At 40.0% G+C, this 21830-nt stretch overlaps 1 protein-coding gene and 1 non-coding gene across 2 annotated transcripts; both read left to right on the top strand.

The window, feature by feature from the left end:
• The first annotated feature begins 4867 nt into the window (after positions 1–4867).
• Positions 4868–11819, top strand: LOC133135868 (probable pancreatic secretory proteinase inhibitor). Its single transcript, XM_061253187.1, has 4 exons — positions 4868–4987; positions 9702–9733; positions 10439–10551; positions 11209–11819. The coding sequence occupies exons 1-4, from the start codon at positions 4939–4941 to the stop codon at positions 11252–11254; spliced, it is 240 nt and encodes a 79-aa protein (XP_061109171.1). The 5' UTR covers positions 4868–4938; the 3' UTR covers positions 11255–11819.
• A 9636-nt stretch (positions 11820–21455) lies between these two features.
• On the top strand, positions 21456–21537 carry trnas-gcu (transfer RNA serine (anticodon GCU)). Its single transcript has one exon. It is a non-coding gene; the product is annotated as a tRNA-Ser (tRNA).
• The last annotated feature ends 293 nt before the right edge of the window (positions 21538–21830 follow it).

The raw sequence follows: 21830 nt of genomic DNA, 5'->3' as shown, positions 1-21830 counted from the left end.
CGTATGAACGCAAAAACTCCCAAGCCAGAGAATCCCTGAATAGTCCAAAGCGGTGAGCTTGGACAGGAGGAGGAGAAGTAATCATCTGCTTATTTTTTTATTTTAATGTCATTGAATTTTTTTTATTTGGTAACATGACTTTAAACACGCTACTGCTGTTCATGGCTATCCTCTTCACCACAGGTAAGAAATGACTCTATGTGTCTATACACTGTTGACCCAGAGAAACAATGTGGAGTTGCACACAATTATACAGTAGGTTCAGAAAGGCGATTCTGTAATAAAAACGGCAAAGTAGATAAGACTTTCAACGCAAATGAACCAGCAGTAAAAGTCTACTACCCATTGAGTGAACAAGCATCTTTCCAGACAAAGATGCGTCCAGCTCCACATGTGTCATGATCCTGAGATTTGTCTGTTAGTTTATTCTGTGTCTTTGTCATTTATTCTTTTTCTTCTTATTATTCATGTCTGTTTTTCTGTTTACATTTATTAGTCTTTGCACTCATTCCCTGTTCCCTCCAAGACCCCGTGCTCCCCTCCGAGACTCCGTGCTGCCGCGCTCCCTCCGAGACCTCCGTTATCGTCCGAGACCCCCGTTACCGTCTGAAACCCCTATTGCTCAAGCCTCACACTCTCCTTTACTGCCCAGTTCCCCTCACTGCTGCATTCATCATTCCTGTTCCCTTGTGCTCACTGTTCTTTTCCTTGTTCCACCCACCTTCCCACCTTGCTCCTCCTCCCCATGGGTACCCGTTTCTTAGGCGGGGAGAGTACTGTCATGATCCTGAGTTTTGTCTGTTAGTTTATTCTGTGTTTTTGTCATTTATTATTTTTCTTGTTCACACTCGTCTTCCCCTGTGATGTCTATGTCTTAATGTTTTCTGAGCCCGAGTCACTTCCCTGTCTGCGTGCTTCACTCATCGGGTGGTTTCGGAATTTTCTGGTTTCCCACGATTCCTTCTCTGTCTAACTAACACACTAGCGTTCGCTAGTTTTGGGAATTTATAGTTTAATCACATAACTAACAGACTAACTCTCTACTTCTATACTGCTCTATAACTCCGCCTCCCTGTTCTATCCCTAAATTTCTTGCCTTGATTCAGCGAAGTGTTCGCACCTGCTCTCCACTATCTCTACATTCCTTAACTCTGTGCAATTGTCTACTCCCTAGTCCGGAGCTGTTTGTATTACATGCATGTCTATGTGAATGCAGTCCTGCATTTTCATTCCGCCTTCGTTGTTGTATCATTGCCCTTTCATGTTTCCCACCTGATGTTTATTGGTTAGACCATCCTCACTCCCATGCCCCGCCTATGTTATCTCATTCCCCTGTGTATTTATACCTGTCCATTTCAGTTGCACTTTGCTAGAATCAACTTTTACAACCTGTGCAAGAAGCTGAGTGCTGAAATATTTAATACTATTGAACATGGTAGAGTAGACATCTGTGATTTAAATGCACATAATAGTTTATGGGGCAGTATACAAACAGACAATAATAGCAATGTAGTTGAAGAACTGTTGGAAGAAAGATCTTTAGTATGTCTTAATGATGGAAAAGGAACAAGATTAGATGTATACAGAAATATTCTATCATGTCTAGCACTAACATTAGTATCTAGAAATATAGCATGCTGATGCAAATGGAACGTGGATGATAGTTCTAGTATCTATAGAAATTAATATGCATGCCCAAGAAAGGTACGTGTTGGAAAAATGGTGCTTTGAAAAAGCTGACTGGGAAAAATATCAAGAATACTGCATAGAGGGGACTAAGTCAATTTCAATGAATGGTACTATAGAAGAATGCTATTCTATAGTGACTAATTTAATTTTAAATATGGCATCAAAGAGCATACCCATGAATAGAATAATATGGAAAAGGAAAGTGGCATCATGAAGAATGCACTAAAGCTATTAGAGAACGAAATAAAGCATTACGAGTATTAAGGAGTAACTTGAGTCAAGAAAACGTAATTGATTATCAAAAGAAAAAAAGCTCTGACTCGTAGAATTATCAAATCCAGTAAAAAGAATGTATGGAGGGAATAGTGTTCTACTATAGGCAGAGAAGTGAAATTAGGAGATGTATGGCAACTGTTAAAGAAAATGAGTGGCAAAAGGAAATATACTAACATTCCAGTGTTAGAGGAAAAAGGCTAATATATTGGGAAAGAGCTTTGCTAATATACACAGTGTGAGTCACTTAGATAATTGGCATAAAAAGAGGAAAGAGACAGTACTAAGGGAAAATCATAATATACTTTGTGGAAAGAATTTTAATATAGACACAAATCTTGATGCTGAGCTGACTATGAGTGAGTTAGAAATAGCGATAAATAACACTGGATACACAGCAACGGGGCAGGACAACTAAGTTATGCTATGTTTCGTAATTACCTGATCAAGTACTGAGCATAATACTGGAACTGTTCAATAAGATATGGAGAGGTTTGTTTGTTACCAAAAAGATGGAAGAGTGCACTCATTTTACCTTTTAGCAAACCCGGTAAAAACCCAAATAATGCTGGAAATTATAGACCTATTGCATTAAATTCACATTTGTGCAAATGGATGGAAAAGATTTTGGTCCAAAGACTTAACAATTTTTCTGAAAAGAGAGGTTTAACTGCATCGTACCAGAATGGATTCAGGAAAGGTAGGTCTTCCATGGACGCACTTGTTGAAGTTAGTAATGAAATAGAGAAAGCATTTAAGATGGTGATTGTTTTCTTTGATATCGAAAAAGCGTACAATGCTATGTGGAGGGAAGGGCTGCTAATTCAAATGAATAGAATGGGCATTAGTGGAAGATTTTACAACTTGGTAGTAGATTTTATATCAGAACGAAAGTTTAGAGTTAAGGTAGGACCAGAGTTATCCGATGAGTATGATATAGTTAATGGAAGTCCACAAGGAAGTGTCATTAGTCCGGTGTTGTTTAACATTATGATCAATGGTATATTCATGACAGAAGGATATGCTCATCATTATATGCAGATGACAGAGCTATATGGATTAGGGGGAGAGAGACGACACAAGTGTGCTGAGAGAGATTAAGAAAGCTATTTTAAAGGTAGAGCAGTGGTCATACAATTGGGGTTTTAAAATCTCAACATGTCTTGCTACTTCACTAGAAAGAAAAAAATAGAAGAACGGTGTCTTATTTTATATGGACAACCAATGGAAAAAGTAAAGGAATTGTAATATTTGGGAATTTGGGTAGATGAGAGATGTACATGGAAGACACGTGTTGAAAAACTAGAAACTGAATGTAAAAAAGTAATTTAATGAGGGCTATATCTGGATATACATGGGGAGCAGATAAGCAGGCATTAATAGATATATATAGGCCTTTGATGAGATCACCAATTGACTATGAGTGTTTTGTTTATGGGGCAGCAGCTAAATTGTACTTAAGCAGAATTAATAGAATGCAAAGCAAAGCCTTGAGGCTTAGCATTGGGGCAATGAGATCAACACCATGTAATGCCATGTTCATAGAATGAGGGGAAATCCCACTAGAGCTCTGGAGAGATAAACTGACTCTAACATTTTGGATTTGGCTGAGAGGATGTGGGGATTAAAATGCCAGTAAAAGTGTCCAAAACGAATGCTGGGAGTATAGATAAAACGGAAATGGTTTTGGATGGAAGATAAAAGATAAATCAGACTAATATGACCTAGATGGAATACATTTTAATTCCCCTACTCCAATAAGTAATGTTCCCCCATGGCTCTTCCCAAAGGCTCAAGTTGATTTTAGTGTCCTGGAACTAAGGAAAAATTGGGCAGAACGCAAAATAGGATATTATGCAAACCAGTATATAATAAACAAATATTCTAACTATCTACATATATTTACTGACGGATCAAAAGATCAAAATGACCATGTAGGAATAGGAGTATATATTTCACTATTTTAAATACACATAGGAAAAAGAATTTCTGATAAATTATCATTTTATACAGCTGAGATGATGGCAGTGCTTGTTAGTCTCCGATGGGTGGAAGAAGTGAGACCAGAGAGGGTGGTGCTGTGTATTGATTCTGCAGAGTTCTTTTTAGCCTACAGATGATGAACTCAATTAGGGAAGACCTAATATATGAAATGTTTAAATGTTTATTTAGAATGCGGAGAATGGGAATAGAAATAATATTTTCTTGGATACCTGCACATGTGGGATTAGAGGGTAATGAAATTAGGGGAAGGGGGTGGCACGGATGGTGCAGTGGGTAGCACTGCCGCCTCACAGCAAGGAGGTCCTGGGTTCAAATCCTTGTCTGCTGGGGCCTCTCTGTGCGGAGTTTGCATGTTCTCCCCGTGTCTGCGTGGGTTTCCTCCCCCAGTCCAAAGACATGCAGGTTAGGCAGATTGGAGAGTCTAAATTGCCGGTAGGTAGGTAGGTAGGTATGTGTGTGTGTGTGTGTGTGCCCTGCGATGGACTGACAACCTTTCCATGGTGTATTCCTGCCTTTCGCCCAATGTATGCAGGGATAGGCTCCAGCCCCCCTGCAACCCTGTTCAGGATAATGAATGAATTCATTAATTAATTAATAGGGGAAGGTAAAGCAAAAATTTAAAATAAAATCTGGAACGCTGGAATAAAAAGTGGGATGAGGACAGGGTAGAATATAATACAGGGTACAAAAGTCCATTAGAGCACAGACTGTTAAAGTGTGAAGCAGAAGAGAGGAGGTAGTTATATCCAGATTAAGATTTGACTGCACTGGTTTAAATAAAACTTTTTTTTTTTTTGTGGAACTCTGTACCTCTGCCTTGTTTGGACGGACCTCCCGGTCTTTGAACTTTGCCTGTTTTTGACTACACTCCGGCTGTCCCTTCATCAGTGGTGAGCTTGGACAGAAGGAGGAGAAGTAATCATCTGCTTATTTTCCTATTTTAATGTTATTTATTTTATTTTATTTGGTAACATGACTGTATACACGCTACTGCTGTTCATGGCTATCCTCTTCACCACAGGTAACAAATGGCTTTACGTGTCTATACACTGTTGACCCAGAGAAACAATGTGGAGTTGCCACACCAACACAGAAAACAAAAGCAGAAAAGAGTAGTCAGTAACAAACAAACTGAAAGATCTTGATGCTATCTTTTCTTCAGACTGATACACTGTTCATTTAACCCTTTCTACTTTGCCCCCTTAGAGGGAAAATTCCACCTATTTTGTACAAGTCCTATAAAAGTGTCAATATCTCAAATTTTTTCTGCATAAACATAGTTGAATACTTAAATTAAAGAAGAGGCATAAACATAGTTGAATACTTAAATTAAAGAAGAGGCATGTACCATTCAGAACAAATTGTCATGTCAGAGCATGTACATACAGTGTTCACAAAGGTACACTAAACTACAAGGGAAAAAGAAAATAAATGCCTTATGTTTTTATAGTTTAGGACTGAATATTTCAATTTCTAAGTCAAGGACCAACCCAGAACTACTTTACATTTGTACAAACTTAATGTTAATTTGTGTACAGATATTGACAGGTATTTCCAAAATCTGTACCCAGATGTCCTCAAATCTCTCCAAACACAAAATCTGTATATATTTTGTCCAGACACATGCATGATCAGAAAAGCTCATTTTTCTATTAAAGCAGATTTTTAATGTAAAGAAAATTAACCTTCAAGTGTGTTTCATTCACATATATGAATGTATATTTTATAAACCATGCCCGAAGTGCCCAAAAAGCTCTCCAAAAAGGATTGCTCACCCTAACCAACCTACTGATTTATCCATTGCAAGTCCAAATCCTATAATTACACACGTCTGTATATTCATTCTGCTAGGCGAATGCAGTGATATTCCTAAACTGTCTGAAAACCCCAGAGAAAAAGTTCATAAATATCTGTATTGGATAATTTGCAAAACAAACTTAATGTTACAGACCCGGAAATATGTCAGCCAGACATGCAATATAACTGAGCTAAGAAAAAAAAAAAAAAAATATATATATATATATATATATATATATATATATATGCGCTTATTTGTGCAACTTCTGAATGTAATATTTTTGTTCTTATATTGGAACATGATTTTTTGAAATAGAGGAATGATATCAAGGATTGCTAGAATATGCCTTTTTTTGTCTGAGTCTGTGGCGAGGTTAGGGTTGTAAACTTTGAGTGTGGTGAGTGGGAGGCTGGTGTTTTATTGCCCTGCTTTCCAAATAAGAGGCTGATAAGCATTGAAACTGCTGTTCTCGCTAGCGGGAAGTAATTTTCACAATCTGGCATCGCCGTTTTGCAGTTTTATTATGTTGTAGTTATTTTGTATTATATAAATATGAATGCAACAATTTGAGATGTCTACTCAGCCACAAGGGGGCAAAGTAGATAAGACTTTCAAAGCAAATGAACCAGCAGTAACAGTCTACTACTAATTGAGTGAACAAGCATCTTTCCAGACAACAGTGTCCAGCTCCACGTGTCATGATCCTGAGTTTTGTCTGTTAGTTTATTCTGTGTCTTTGTCATTTATTATTTTTCTTATTCATGTGTGGTTTTCTGTTTACATTTATTGGTTTTTGAGCTCATTCCCTGTTCCCTCCAAGACCCCGTGCTCCCCTCCGAGACCACATGCTCCTGTGCTCCCTCCGAGACCCCCGCTGCCGTCCGAGACCCCCGTTACCGTCTGAGACCCCTATTGCTCAAGCCTCACACTCTCCTTTACTGCCCAGTTCCCCTCACTGCTGCATTCATGATTCCTGTTCCTTTGTACTCACTGTTCTTTCCCTTGTTCCACCAACCTTCCCTGCTCCTCCTCCCTATGGGTACCTGTTTCTTAGGCTTTTCTTAGACGGGGAGGGTACTGTCATGATCCTGAGTTTTGTCTGTTAGTTTATTCTATGTTTTTGTCATTTATTATTTTTCTTATTCACACTCGTCTTCCCCTGTGATGTCTGTGTCTTAATGTTTTCTGAGCCTGAGCCCCTTCCCTGTCTGCGTGCTTCACTATTCTGGTGGTTTCGGAATTTTCCGGTTTCTCACGATTCCTTCTCAGTTTAGTTTTTTCTCACTTCCTGCTTTCTCTCCATTTCATGTTTGTAGATAGCACGAACATACTAATCCCAACTAACATAGAATGTGTACAGTACTAATTACATTAGCACACTAATATGTTTGTCCAATTAACAAACTAACATTCACTAGTTTTGGGTATTTATAGTTTAATCACATAACTAACAGACTAACTCTCTACTTCTATACTGCTCTATAACTCCGCCTCCCTGTTCTATCCCTAAATTGCTTGCCTTGATTCAGCAAAGTGTTCGGACCTGCTCTCCACTATCTCTACATTCCTTAACTCTGTGCAATTGTCTACCACCGTAGTCCGGAGCCGTTTGTATTACATGTCTGTCTATGTGAATGCAGTCCCGCGTTATCGTTCCTCCCTCGTTAATGTATTATTGCCCTTTCATGTTTCCCACCTGATGTTTATTTGTTAGACCACCCTCACTCCCATGCCTTGGCTAGGTTGTCTCATTCCCCAGTGCATTTATACCTGTCCTTTTCAGTTGCACTTTGCTAGTTTGTCTTATCCTGTTTTTCATGTCCCAAGCCCTTATATTCCTTTACCCTAGTCCTAGCCTCCTTGTTCCTGAGCCCTTGCCCTTGTGGCATTCTGTTTTTTGCCTGTTTTTGACTACGCTCTGTCTGCCCCTTCATCTGCTTATTAAACCTGCCAAACCTGTGCTGGTTCCTGTGCTCCGCCATTGTGACAACATGTCGCATATGATATCATCTCTCATTGGCCAAAATAATCTGTTGGGGCTAATGGAGCTCATTGTCTATATCAATGTGTTTTCTTTTTGTATTTGTATTTATTTAAAGGGACAAATCTGGTGAGATAATAGATCATTTTCACCACATCCTGTCATTACCATCACAGCCAAATCGATGTTGGGAATGACTGTTGTGGGAATGATATATTTCATGCTATGGCAAATCTTTGTTGCTAACATGCTAACACTAAAATATAAAATTAAAGGAACTTGAAAATAATTTCAAATTTAATGAAATTACAGCCAGTTTGGAAATTACAGACAATAAAAATATTCTGTACCTTGATTCATCTTCACTTTCTCCTCAGACATGTGCTTGACTGTAGCTGTATGTTTTCATGATAACCAAGTAACTTTAAAATTCAAAAGACTTTGTTTGCAGTTGAGATGGGAATGACGCCACTGGCATGGGACAGGTATATTTTGTATAAAAAATAAAATATCATACTTTCATTTTGTAGTTATAACTTCATTAATATGGTCAGACACTCTTAACCAGAGAGACATACAGTTGATTAGACTAAGCAGGAGACAATCCTTCCCCAGAGTAACGCAGGGTTAAGGGCCTTACTCAATGGCCCAACAGCTGTGCAGACCTGATAATAGCTACACCGGGTTTAGAACCACTGACCTTGCATGTCCCAGTCAATTACCTTAACCACTACACTACAGGCCGGCCTTTGAAGAGCGTTAATGTTATTCCTTTTTTACTTTTTACATTGCATTACGTGGGATTTAGCAGACGCTCTTATCCAGAGCGACGTACAACAAAGTGCAAATCAATCACAAGAACAAGTGCAAAAGTAGACCTGAGAGGACAGTACAGTTCCGAGTCCTAGTAACAATGAGTAACAACAAACAAATTAGCTATGACTAGTTAGCTTCTCGAATGTAAAAATATCCACCTGAAGCACAACACTGGTGCAATCACGACTATGTTCATATTGCCTAGATTTTATCGTAAGTGGATATTTGTAAATTCGTCAAGCTAAATATAGCTAATTTGCTTGTTGCTACAGGTAACAAACTGGTATTATTTCATAACTCGATATGTAGTCTTCGTTTGGATAATAAGCAATAGTATAGAGTTTCAGTGATCGCTTGTCTGGAGTGCAATTTGGGCAACTACACGAAAAATCGGAATAAGCGCCCATGCCATTGGCTGTGGCAGTTAGAAGCAATTTTCAATCAATGAGCTTGAATTGCTGTAGAGCTGTCCAATGTTTTGATACAGAGTGACGGCTCGACAAATGTACACTTTGAAACCCGAATTTAAGGACTATAAACACAGGCAGAGGGTGAGTCAACATGTCAGTGAGCCTTTTTCAATGATATGAAGGGATTTACAATGGTCTTGTAACAATGTTTTAACAAAAACTCTTACCGATTGTACCTTTCTTTTTTTTTTTCTAATTCGTTTTGTTTTTCAAATTAAAATAGAACTCTGGGTTTTGGACAACAACAAAACTGTGAGATTAAAGGGTAAAATGGACCTAAAAATGATTTAAAATTCAGTGTAGAAAGCTGATCAAAAGGTTGATAAGCTGATAAAATGATTTAAAGGTTAACTTAACATATGAGGGATAAGAAAATGAAAGAATATTTTTTTACTGTATACATATAACATAGGGACATAAAGTACATTAAAGTTCCCATATTTGCATAATCACCCATACACACACACACACACACACGCATTTATTTTGATTGGCCATAGCCTATAATTTTGGTGTGTGATGTTTTTTCTGACAACCTGCAAGTTTTACTGGTAATCAAATCTGTAATCAAAGTATCTGAAATCAGTTATTGTTGGTTGTTTCTAGAAAAAATTTAACTTGACATCAAAGTAGTGTATTTGTACTAAATCTACCCAATTTGTCATTTCAGAAGCAGGGGGAAGTTCTGGCCAATATAGAATGGTAAGATGGAGTCTTTCATCTAAACTCATATCCAAGTTGTGGCTGTCTAGGCTGTTTGTCTGTCTGGAATTATATGGTTTCCCTAAATTGTTGGTTTTTCAAAAGAAATGTCTTGTGAGGCTACTTTTTTACTTACTGATCAGTTACAGCATGTGATCACAGAGGGAGCACATCTGGTTTACTGGGCCTAAATTGGTACCTGATTTTTATTGTGAAAAACACAAACCAGCAGATATCTTTACTCTCCAGGGCCAGGTCTAGGAAACTGTGACCTGAATGAACAGGGTTAAGTGTGTGCAACTGAACATAAAACAAACTTACCGAACATTCAAAAATGAATCTCAACTGTGATAAAGATATAAAATATAATATAACAATATTGGTATTAAATAATCTCCAAAAATGAATATAACTCATGGTTTGTTTCCCTTTTCTATAGCCTGATTTTGCTCATCTTCATCAAGGGTATGAATAGTGTTGGTGGGTAGTGTAAATAGAATATAAATAGAATGTAAAAGGCCTTTGGAAATCTCCTGGACTGAAGCTCTCTCTTTCTCTCTCCCTCTCCCTTCTCTCTTCCTCTTGCTTTCTTTCTCTTCTCCCTCCCTGCATCTCTCCTTTCCCCCTCCCACTGACTTTCCCCTGTCCTCTCCCTCTTGTTTTCCCGCCCTCCTGATGCCGCCCCCCGCCCCCTCTCTCTCTCAGCCATCATGTGGAGGCATGAGTGAGACTCAAGCTTGTCCCTTAAACTACTCTCCAGTGTGTGGCACTAATGGGATCACCTATGCCAACGAGTGTGCCCTGTGTGTCCAGAGACTGTGAGTATATGGAGCCCCACCCAGAGAGCTCTTTTCGCACAAATGAAGCCAACAGTTATAAGGAATAAGCCATCTGAGTGCTCATGTAATTATTCGCTCTTTGAGGTGTAAGATCACACATATGTGATTATAATGTTCTTAAGGCGCTCGTGTTGTTGAAAATGTTCACTTCCTATGTGGCTTATAAAAGTTCCGTCACATCATGGGAATGGATATGTAAAACTTGATAGAGATTGTTTTTGGTACTTAAAACCACACAAATTTCACCACTTATGGATGTCAGAACCTGAAATGATACAGTGGGCACCCTTGAGAAATATGCACAAAAAGTGGTGGTGTGAACTAAAAAATAATAGTTATTGACAAAAGCACTTTATTAATGATTCAATTGAATGGGCTGGGCCAGTGCGGGTTCTTTTGCATTTATTCCTTTTTTAACGGTGTTCACTCACTATGGTGGAAGGATTTGCAGCCTGTAGCGTAGTGGTTAAGAGACAGGACTGGGACCCGCACGGTTGGTGGTTTGACATTTAAAACTCTGATGTAAAAATCACTTCTGGTAGTTGAAGGCAATGGAGTTCTACAACTCTGAATTTTCTTATTGCAAGTTGTGGGGGAATTTCCTCTCGGATTTGACTGGAACCATTCTTTCACCAGGGAAACCAAAGCGGACATCTTAATTGTGAAGGACGGACCATGCTGAATAGGCAAGATGGCTCGTATCTTTGGAAATAATGATGTCATCTTACTTATCAGTCTCACCTTGGACCTCTAATTTACCAGAAAATCATAATTTGGTTATTTCAGCAATGCAGAACTTTTGACTCATAAATAACAAGTAAAATTGATCTGCCCAATTAAACAAATTTTTGGCCCAGATCTGAGTGCTGTGATGGAATTATTAAATGTGTCACAGATCTACAGGTTCGACAGATTTTGATGCAGATTCATTTAAGTTGGTGTTAATTTTATGTGTAATATTTATGTCTATTTGCATATAAATTTGGTGGTGGTGGTGTGGTTAAAGGCTGTTTTTTATTACTTTGTATTATTATTATTCACGTATTACTTATTTTATAACTGCTTCATATGAAATCTGTAGCTACAGTTCCACAAAATGTATAATGCTGAAAGATATAACCGATTGTGCAAAGCATATACAGCTCCTGTTCACATCAAAGAATAAAATTTAGAACAACTATTAATGTAAATCGCCATGGTACCTGTCTGAGACCCGAAGGCATATCCTTTTTGAAAATGAACTGTTGTCCCAGCTCTGAGCTTTGTTCATACTGTCTGTACTGTGATCCCATCTCAATCTGTAACTCTCTCTGCTTTCTCCCCTATCTCTAAATAAAGTGTAAAAAAAATACATAAGGAGGGTGTTTTCTTTTTTTCTTCCTGCCTCAACACCACAGAGTTCAGGATCAAAGTTGTTATTGACTGATGAAACGTAGAATAACCTCTCCAAAACTCATCTGTGAAGCATGGCAAAGAAGTCTCAGATGTCCAGCTTCCGTGAAACAGTATTCAGAGGTGGCATTTTGTCTGCTGAACAAAGCTTTAGAGCGACACTCACATAGCAGTATATATGGACATATTTTTTGACATCTACTGCAGAAGCCTATCCAATTAGAGTTATGATGCGTTTTGTCCTCCCAGATGCTGTACAGCATAACTCTGTTGCAATGTTTGGTAGGTAAGGCGATGGACTGCTAATCCATTGTGCTCGGCACGCGTTGGTTTTGGAATCCCATCCTCGTCGAAATGGAGTCTTTGGGTTCCATGGAGCTTGATGTATGTATGAGGTGAACGCCACCCAATCCAGGCTTTCCACTCATCTGATGAAAATAATTGTCAGGAGCCTTTCTCTGGAGTGTGCTTCATTCTCCTATGGAAGCCATTTCCTCTCCCAGCAAATACTGATATATTTGAGTTATCGCCACTGAATTTCCAGGACCTTTGTAAACAGCAGCAATTCAGGGATCTCATATTTACACTCATCGGTCCATACAACCTTATTCCACACCTCAGATATCCTGTTTTCGTGAACCAGTGCAAGTTTTCTTTTTTGCAGTTTATATCCTCTTCTACTTAGTGGCTTTTTGTCTGCCAGACATCACCTTAGACCTATATGATTGAGTTGCCTTTTCACAGCGCAAAGATAGACAAAAACACCTGTGCATTTCTTCAGATCTGAAGCACAAGAGGAACTAGATTTTTTCCTTTTCATTGAACATACATTATTCATAGTTTATTTGAAATGATGATAGTTTTGCTGGTCTACCAGTCCTTCATTGGTTGCTTCGAGTCCCAGTTTCTTTGAATCTTGCAATAATCTTTCATACTCCAGTGTATTCCCCCGGTTTAGGATGAGATGGCCGAGTGGTTACGGCGATGGACTGCTAATCCACTGTGCTCTGCACGTGTGGGTTAAAATCCCATCCTCGTCGAAATGGGGTTGTTGGTTTCCATGGAGCTTGATGTATGTATAAGCTGAACACCACCCAATCCAGGCTTTCATTCGTACACTCATCTGGTGAAAACAATTGTCTGGAGTGTGCTTAATTCTCCTATGGAAGCCATTTCCTCTCCCAGCAAATACTGATATATTTGGGTTAACGATACTGTGAATTTCCAGGTCCTTTGTAAACAGCAGCAATTCAGTGATCTCATATTTACACTCATCGGTCCATACAACCTTATTCCACACCTCAGATATCCTGTTTTCGTGTACCAGTGCAAGTTTTCTTTTTAGCTGTTCATATCCTCTTCTACGTAGTGGCTTTTTGTCTGCCAGACATCACCTTAGACCTACATGATTGAGTTGCCTTTTCACAGCGCAAAGACAGACAGAAACACCTGTGCATTTCTTCAGATCTGAAGCACGAGAAGAACTAGATTTTTTCCTTTTCATTGAACATACATTATTCATAGTTTATTTGAAATGATGATAGTTTTGTTGGTCTACCTGTTCTTCATTGGTTGCTTTGAGTCCCAGTTTCTTTGAATCTTGTAATAATCTTTCCCACTCCAGTGGACTTCCGTGCTTTAGGACGAGGTGGCCGAGTGGTTAAGGCGATGGACTGCTGATCCATTTTGCTCTGCACGCGTCGGTTCGAATCCCATCCTCGTCGAACTGGAGCTTTTGGATTCCATGGAGCTTGATGTATGTTTGAGGTGAACGCCACCCAATCCAGGCTTTCATTCGTACCCTCATCTGGTGAAATCAATTGTCAGGAGCCTTTCTCTGGAGTGTTCTTCATTCACCTATGGAAGCCATTTCCTCTCCCAGCGAATACTGATATATTTGGGTTATCGATACTGTGAATTTCCAGGTCCTTTGTAAACAGCAGCAATTCAGTGATCTCATATTTACACTCATCGGTCCATACAACCTTATTCCACACCTCAGATATCCTGTTTTCGTGTACCAGTGCAAGTTTTCTTTTTAGCGGTTCATATCCTCTTCTACGTAGTGGCTTTTTGTCTGCCAGACATCACCTTAGACCTACATGATTGAGTTGCCTTTTCACAGCGCAAAGACAGACAGAAACACCTGTGCATTTCTTCAGATCTGAAGCACGAGAGGAACTAGATTTTTTCCTTTTCATTGAACATACATTATTCATAGTTTATTTGAAATGATGATAGTTTTGGTGGTCTACCTGTTCTTCATTGGTTGCTTTGAGTCCCAGTTTCTTTGAATCTTGCAATAATCTTTCATACTCCAGTGGATTTCTGCGGTTTAGGACGAGGTGGCCGAGTGGTTAAGGCGATGGACTGCTAATCCATTGTGCTCTGCACGCGTGGATTCGAATCCCTTCCTCGTCGAACTGGAGCTTTTGGGTTCCATGGAGGTTGATGTATGTTTGAGGTGAACGCCACCCAATCCAGGCTTTCATTCGTACCCTCAATTGGTGAAAACAATTGTCAGGAGCCTTTCTCTGGAGTGTTCTTCATTCACCTATGGAAGCCATTTCCTCTCCCAGCAAATACTGATATATTTGGGTTATCGATACTGTGAATTTCCAGGTCCTTTGTAAACAGCAGCAATTCAGTGATCTCATATTTACACTCATCGGTCCATACAACCTTATTCCACACCTCAGATATCCTGTTTTCGTGTACCAGTGCAAGTTTTCTTTTTAGCGGTTCATATCCTCTTCTACGTAGTGGCTTTTTGTCTGCCAGACATCACCTTAGACCTACATGATTGAGTTGCCTTTTCACAGCACAAAGACAGACAGAAACACCTGTGCATTTCTTCAGATCTGAAGCATGAGAAGAACTAGATTTTTTCCTTTTCATTGAACATACATTATTCATGGTTTATTTGAAATGATGATAGTTTTGTTGGTCTACCTGTTCTTCATTGGTTGCTTTGAGTCCCAGTTTCTTTGAATCTTGCAATAATCTTTCATACTCCAGTGAATTTCAGCGGTTTAGGACGAGGTGGCCGAGTGGTTAAGGCGATGGACTGCTAATCCATTTTGCTCTGCACGCGTCGGTTCGAATCCCATCCTCGTCGAACTGGAGCTTTTGGGTTCCATGGAGCTTAATGTATGTTTGAGGTGAACGCCACCCAATCCAGGCTTTCATTCGTACCCTCATCTGGTGAAAACAATTGTCAGGAGCCTTTCTCTGGAGTGTTCTTCATTCACCTATGGAAGCCATTTCCTCTCCCAGCGAATACTGATATATTTGGGTTATCGATACTGTGAATTTCCAGGTCCTTTGTAAACAGCAGCAATTCAGTGATCTCATATTTACACTCATCGGTCCATACAACCTTATTCCACACCTCAGATATCCTGTTTTCGTGTACCAGTGCAAGTTTTCTTTTTAGCTGTTCATATCCTCTTCTACGTAGTGGCTTTTTGTCTGCCAGACATCACCTTAGACCTACATGATTGAGTTGCCTTTTCACAGCGCAAAGACAGACAGAAACACCTGTGCATTTCTTCAGATCTGACGCACGAGAGGAACTAGATTTTTTCCTTTTCATTGAACATACATTATTCATAGTTTATTTGAAATGATGATAGTTTTGCTGGTCTACCTGTTCTTCATTGGTTGCTTTGACTCCCAGTTTCTTTGAATCTTGCAATAATCTTTCATACTCCAGTGAATTCCAGAGGTTTAGGACGAGGTGGCCGAGTGGTTAAGGCGATGGACTGCTAATCCATTGCGCTCTGCGCGTGTGGGTTCGAATCCCATCCTCCTCGAACTGGAGCTTTTGGGTTCCATGGAGCTTGATGTATGTTTGAGGTGAACGCCACCCAATCCAGGCTTTCATTCGTACCCTCATCTGGTGAAAACAATTGTCAGGAGCCTTTCTCTGGAGTGTTCTTCATTCAGCTATGGAAGCCATTTCCTCTCCCATCAAATACTGATATATTTGGGTTATCGAATCTGTGAATTTCCAGGTCCTTTGTAAACAGCAGCAATTCAGTGATCTCATATTTACACTCATCGGTCCATACAACCTTATTCCACACCTCAGATATCCTGTTTTCGTGTACCAGTGCAAGTTTTCTTTTTAGCTGTTCATATCCTCTTCTACGTAGTGGCTTTTTGTCTGCCAGACATCACCTTAGACCTACATGATTGAGTTGCCTTTTCACAGCGCAAAGCCAGACAGAAACACCTGTGCATTTCTTCAGATCTGAAGCACGAGAAGAACTAGATTTTTTCCTTTTCATTGAACATACATTATTCATAGTTTATTTGAAATGATGATAGTTTTGCTGGTCTACCTGTTCTTCATTGGTTGCTTTGAGTCCCAGTTTCTTTGAATCTTGTAATAATCTTTCCCACTCCAGTGGATTTCCGTGCTTTTGGACGAGGTGGCCGAGTGGTTAAGGCGATGGACTGTTAATCCATTTTGCTCTGCACGCGTCGGTTCGAATCCCATCCTCGTCGAACTGGAGCTTTTGGGTTCCATGGAGCTTAATGTATGTTTGAGGTGAACGCCACCCAATCCAGGCTTTCATTCGTACCCTCATCTGGTGAAAACAATTGTCAGGAGCCTTTCTCTGGAGTGTTCTTCATTCACCTATGGAAGCCATTTCCTCTCCCAGCAAATACTGATATATTTGGGTTATCGATACTGTGAATTTCCAGGTCCTTTGTACACAGCAGCAATTCAGTGATCTCATATTTACACTCATCGGTCCATACAACCTTATTCCACACCTCAGATATCCTGTTTTCGTGTACCAGTGCAAGTTTTCTTTTTAGCTGTTCATATCCTCTTCTACGTAGTGGCTTTTTGTCTGCCAGACATCACCTTAGACCTATATGATTGAGTCGCCTTTTCACAGCGCAAAGATAGACAGAAACACCTGTGCATTTCTTCAGATCTGAAGCACGAGAGGAACTAGATTTTTTCCTTTTCATTGAACATACATTATTCATAGTTTATTTGAAATGATGATAGTTTTGCTGGTCTACCTATTCTTCATTGGTTGCTTTGAGTCCCAGTTTCTTTGAATCTTGCAATAATCTTTCATACTCCAGTGTATTCCCCCGGTTTTGGATGAGATGGCCGAGTGGTTACGGCGATGGACTGCTAATCCACTGTGCTCTGCACGTGTGGGTTAAAATCCCATCCTCGTCGAAATGGGGTTGTTGGTTTCCATGGAGCTTGATATATGTATAAGCTGAACGCCACCCAATCCAGGCTTTCATTCGTACACTCATCTGGTGAAAACAATTGTCTGGAGTGTGCTTAATTCTCCTATGGAAGCCATTTCCTCTCCCAGCAAATACTGATATATTTGGGTTATCGATACTGTGAATTTCCAGGTCCTTTGTAAACAGCAGCAATTCAGTGATCTCATATTTACACTCATCGGTCCATACAACCTTATTGCACACCTCAGATATCCTGTTTTCGTGCACCAGTGGAAGTTTTCTTTTTTGCTGTTCATATCCTCTTCTACGTAGTGACTTTTTGTCTGCCAGACATCACCTTAGACCTATATGATTGAGTTGCCTTTTCACAGCGCGAAGATGGACAGAAACACCTGGGCATTTCTTCAGATCTGAAGCACGAGAGGAACTAGATTTTTTCCTTTTCATTGAACATACATTATTCATAGTTTATTTGAAATGATGATCGTTTTGCTGGTCTACCTGTTATTCATTGGTTGCTTCGAGTCTCAGTTTCTTTGAATCTTGCAATAATCTTTCATACTCCAGTGTATTTCAGCGGTTTAGGACAAGGTGGCCGAGTGGTTAAGGCGATGGACGCGTGGGTTGGAATCCCATCCTCGTTGAACAGGAGTTTTTGGGTTCCATGGAGCTTGATGTATGTATGAGGTGAACGCCACCCAATCCAGGCTTTCATTCGTACCCTCATCTGGTGAAAACAATTGTCAGGAGCCTTTCTCTGGAGTGTTCTTCATTCACCTATGGAAGCCATTTCCTCTCCCAGCAAGTACTGATATATTTGGGTTATCGATACTGTTAATTTCCAGGTCATTTGTACACAGCAGCAATTCAGTGATCTCATATTTACACTCATCGGTCCATACAACCTTATTCCACACCTCAGATATCCTGTTTTCGTGTACCAGTGCAAGTTTTCTTTTTTGCTGTTCATATCCTCTTCTACGTAGTGGCTTTTTGTCTGCCAGACATCACCTTAGACCTATATGATTGAGTCGCCTTTTCACAGCGCAAAGACAGACAGAAACACCTGTGCATTTCTTCAGATCTGAAGCACGAGAAGAACTAGATTTTTTCCTTTTCATTGAACATACATTATTCATAGTTTATTTGAAATGATGATAGTTTTGTTGGTCTACCTGTTCTTCATTGGTTGCTTTGAGTCCCAGTTTCTTTGAATCTTGCAATAATCTTTCATACTCCAGTGAATTTCAGCGGTTTAGGACGAGGTGGACGAGTGGTTAATGCCGATGGACTGCTAATCCATTGTGCTCTGCACGCGTGGGTTCGAATCCCATCCTCGTCGAACTGGAGCTTTTGGGGTCCATGGAGCTTGATGTATGTTTGAGGTGAACGCCACCCAATCCAGGCTTTCATTCGTACCCTCATCTGGTGAAAACAATTGTCTGGAGTGTTCTTCATTCACCTATGGAAGCCATTTCCTCTCCCAGCAAGTAATTGTCGTGAGCCACGGACCCCTTGCCGAGCTCAGACCTCACGTTCCCACGAGCAGTACCTCACAATGAGGTGTCTCGGGGACGAACTCAAGTACTCCGAACGTCCTGGAGCCCTGGTAAGTTCTACTGAACTTCCAGCCCAGTCTCGAAGTGAAGGGTGTGATGCAAATCTGGTAATCGATGTCCTGTATTCAATGTATTCCTCTAAAGACTCTTTATCACATATGATTATAGTAAGATATACTTTATTATAATCAATCAAAAGAATAGAGTTATACAGATTACAGTGTACATATCATCTTTTGCAGTTTGCTAATCACATGCAAGTTACATATACCCCTCTTAGCTCTTTCTAAATTACCTTTCCACCACGATGTTTAAAAATCAAGGTACACCCTTCCTATATCCATCCTCTTTGGCCTTAGCCTTATCCTATAGCTCCCCCTTCTTGACGTTTAAAAAGAAACAATTCCTATAATATTATATTTATCTAAATATGATAATTTCTCTACATTTTTCTACTTTATATAGTACCCTAATGAGAAATAAAAGATATATAAAAGTAAACTTATAATATGTTACTTTTCCTACTTCTATTAGTAATATAGATTATAATTACCACTCCAGCTTGGTTATAATTGTTATGCGTGGCTCTTTCTTCACCTGAGTCCGTACCGCGTACGTCACTCCTCTCTCCATATCCATATCCTGGAGTGGCGCGCAGAGGGAGCGCGCCACTCCAGCTTGACTGTCTTGCGTTGCTCTCTCTTCAACAGCTCGTAGATATCTTCTGAAGCCAAATTCTGGGATCCTGCTCTAAGGTCTAAAAGCTTATCCCTTATATATCTTTTTTGCATACAAAAGTGTACCTTTTTTGATAAGAAATGCCCCCATTATGTCAAGCGGGAAGACATTTATCTTTTATATAACCTGTTTTTTAATGATCATATTAATTATTTCTGTTTTTCCAATTGTCATTTTCTCATACCTCAAAAGAACTGTCCCCAATATTTTATTTCATGGGCCCCTCTGGTTTGGGAATTTCCACCATCTTAATATACGAGTGGAAAAACACTAGCCCTTATGTTGTTTTTAATGAACCTATTCATCACTGGTGTCTGTGTCAGTTTCATAATCTCTCCTTGACTTCCTCCAAACTTTGATTTCATGCAAGCCAGACGTTAAAGCCTGCCACCATCTCAACACCCTCTTCAGGTGCCCCTCTCCGCGGCGCCTTAAGGGATTTACAAAGGACATCCAGCCAATAGCTGAGTGTAAATCATCCGCCATTAATCATTAATTTTCTTTCGGTATTGACATCCCTTCCGTTTTCCTTATTTTTGTTTTTCTTTAGTCAGGCATTGTGCCCCTCCCCTGTAGGGTTGGGGTATTCTCAGTCAGAACTTTAACCTTGCCCCTTAAAACCCTAAATCTAAGTCCCCCGACTTCAGACTCCTCTACTGACAAGTATGGCTGCTCATTCTCTGAACCACATATTTTTCTTCTTACGGGCTTTCTTACTACCACCTCGATGGCGTGTGCGAGGGGTTAACAATGCATTCCTTTCTAACCCATCCCCCGTCAATCTCTCATCAGGGGGGCCTAGGGCCGGGTCCTCGACATACTGATATATTTGGGTTATCGATACTGTGAATTTCCAGGTCCTTTGTACACAGCAGCAATTCAGTGATCTCATATTCACACTCATCGGTCCATACAACCTTATTCCACACCTCAGATATCCTGTTTTCGTGTACCAGTGCAAGTTTTCTTTTTAGCTGTTCATATCCTCTTCTACGTAGTGGCTTTTTGTCTGCCAGACATCACCTTAGACCTACATGATTGAGTTGCCTTTTCACAGCGCAAAGACAGACAGAAACACCTGTGCATTTCTTCAGATCTGAAGCACGAGAAGAACTAGATTTTTTCCTTTTCATTGAACATACATTATTCATAGTTTATTTGAAATGATGATAGTTTTGTTGGTCTACCTGTTCTTCATTGGTTGCTTTGAGTCCCAGTTTCTTTGAATCTTGCAATAATCTTTCATACTCCAGTGAGTTCCCGCGGTTTGGGATGAGGTGGCCGAGTGGTTAAGGCGATGGACTGCTAATCTATTGTGCTCTGCATGCGTGGGTTCGAATCCCATCCTCGTCGAACTGGAGCTTTTGGGTTCCATGGAGCTTGATGTATGTTTGAGGTGAACGCCACCCAATCCAGGCTTTCATTCGTACCCTCATCTGGTGAAAACAATTGTCAGGAGCCTTTCTCTGGAGTGTTCTTCATTCACCTATGGAAGCCATTTCCTCTCCCAGCAAATACTGATATATTTGGGTTATCGATACTGTGAATTTCCAGGTCCTTTGTAAACAGCAGCAATTCAGTGATCTCATATTTACACTCATCGGTCCATACAACCTTATTCCACACCTCAGATATCCTGTTTTCGTGTACCAGTGCAAGTTTTCTTTTTAGCTGTTCATATCCTCTTCTACGTAGTGGCTTTTTGTCTGCCAGACATCACCTTAGACCTACATGATTGAGTTGCCTTTTCACAGCGCAAAGACAGACAGAAACACCTGTGCATTTCTTCAGATCTGAAGCACGAGAAGAACTAGATTTTTTCCTTTTCATTGAACATACATTATTCATAGTTTATTTGAAATGATGATAGTTTTGTTGGTCTACCTGTTCTTCATTGGTTGCTTTGAGTCCCAGTTTCTTTGAATCTTGCAATAATCTTTCATACTCCAGTGAGTCCCCGCGGTTTGGGACGAGGTGGCCGAGTGGTTAAGGCGATGGACTGCTAATCCATTGTGCTCTGCACGCGTGGGTTCGAATCCCATCCTCGTCGAACTGGAGCTTTTGGGTTCCATGGAGCTTGATGTATGTTTGAGGTGAACGCCACCCAATCCAGGCTTTCATTCGTACCCTCATCTGGTGAAAACAATTGTCTGGAGTGTTCTTCATTCACCTATGGAAGCCATTTCCTCTCCCAGCAAATACTGATATATTTGGGTTATCGATACTGTGAATTTCCAGGTCCTTTGTAAACAGCAGCAATTCAGTGATCTCATATTTACACTCATCGGTCCATACAACCTTATTCCACACCTCAGATATCCTGTTTTCGTGTACCAGTGCAAG

Source organism: Conger conger, chromosome 8 (genome assembly GCF_963514075.1).
Source record: "Conger conger chromosome 8, fConCon1.1, whole genome shotgun sequence".
Taxonomy (NCBI): Eukaryota; Metazoa; Chordata; class Actinopteri; order Anguilliformes; family Congridae; genus Conger; species Conger conger.
Note: the sequence above shows the minus strand (reverse complement) of the source record. Positions and strands in the feature narration are given on the sequence as shown.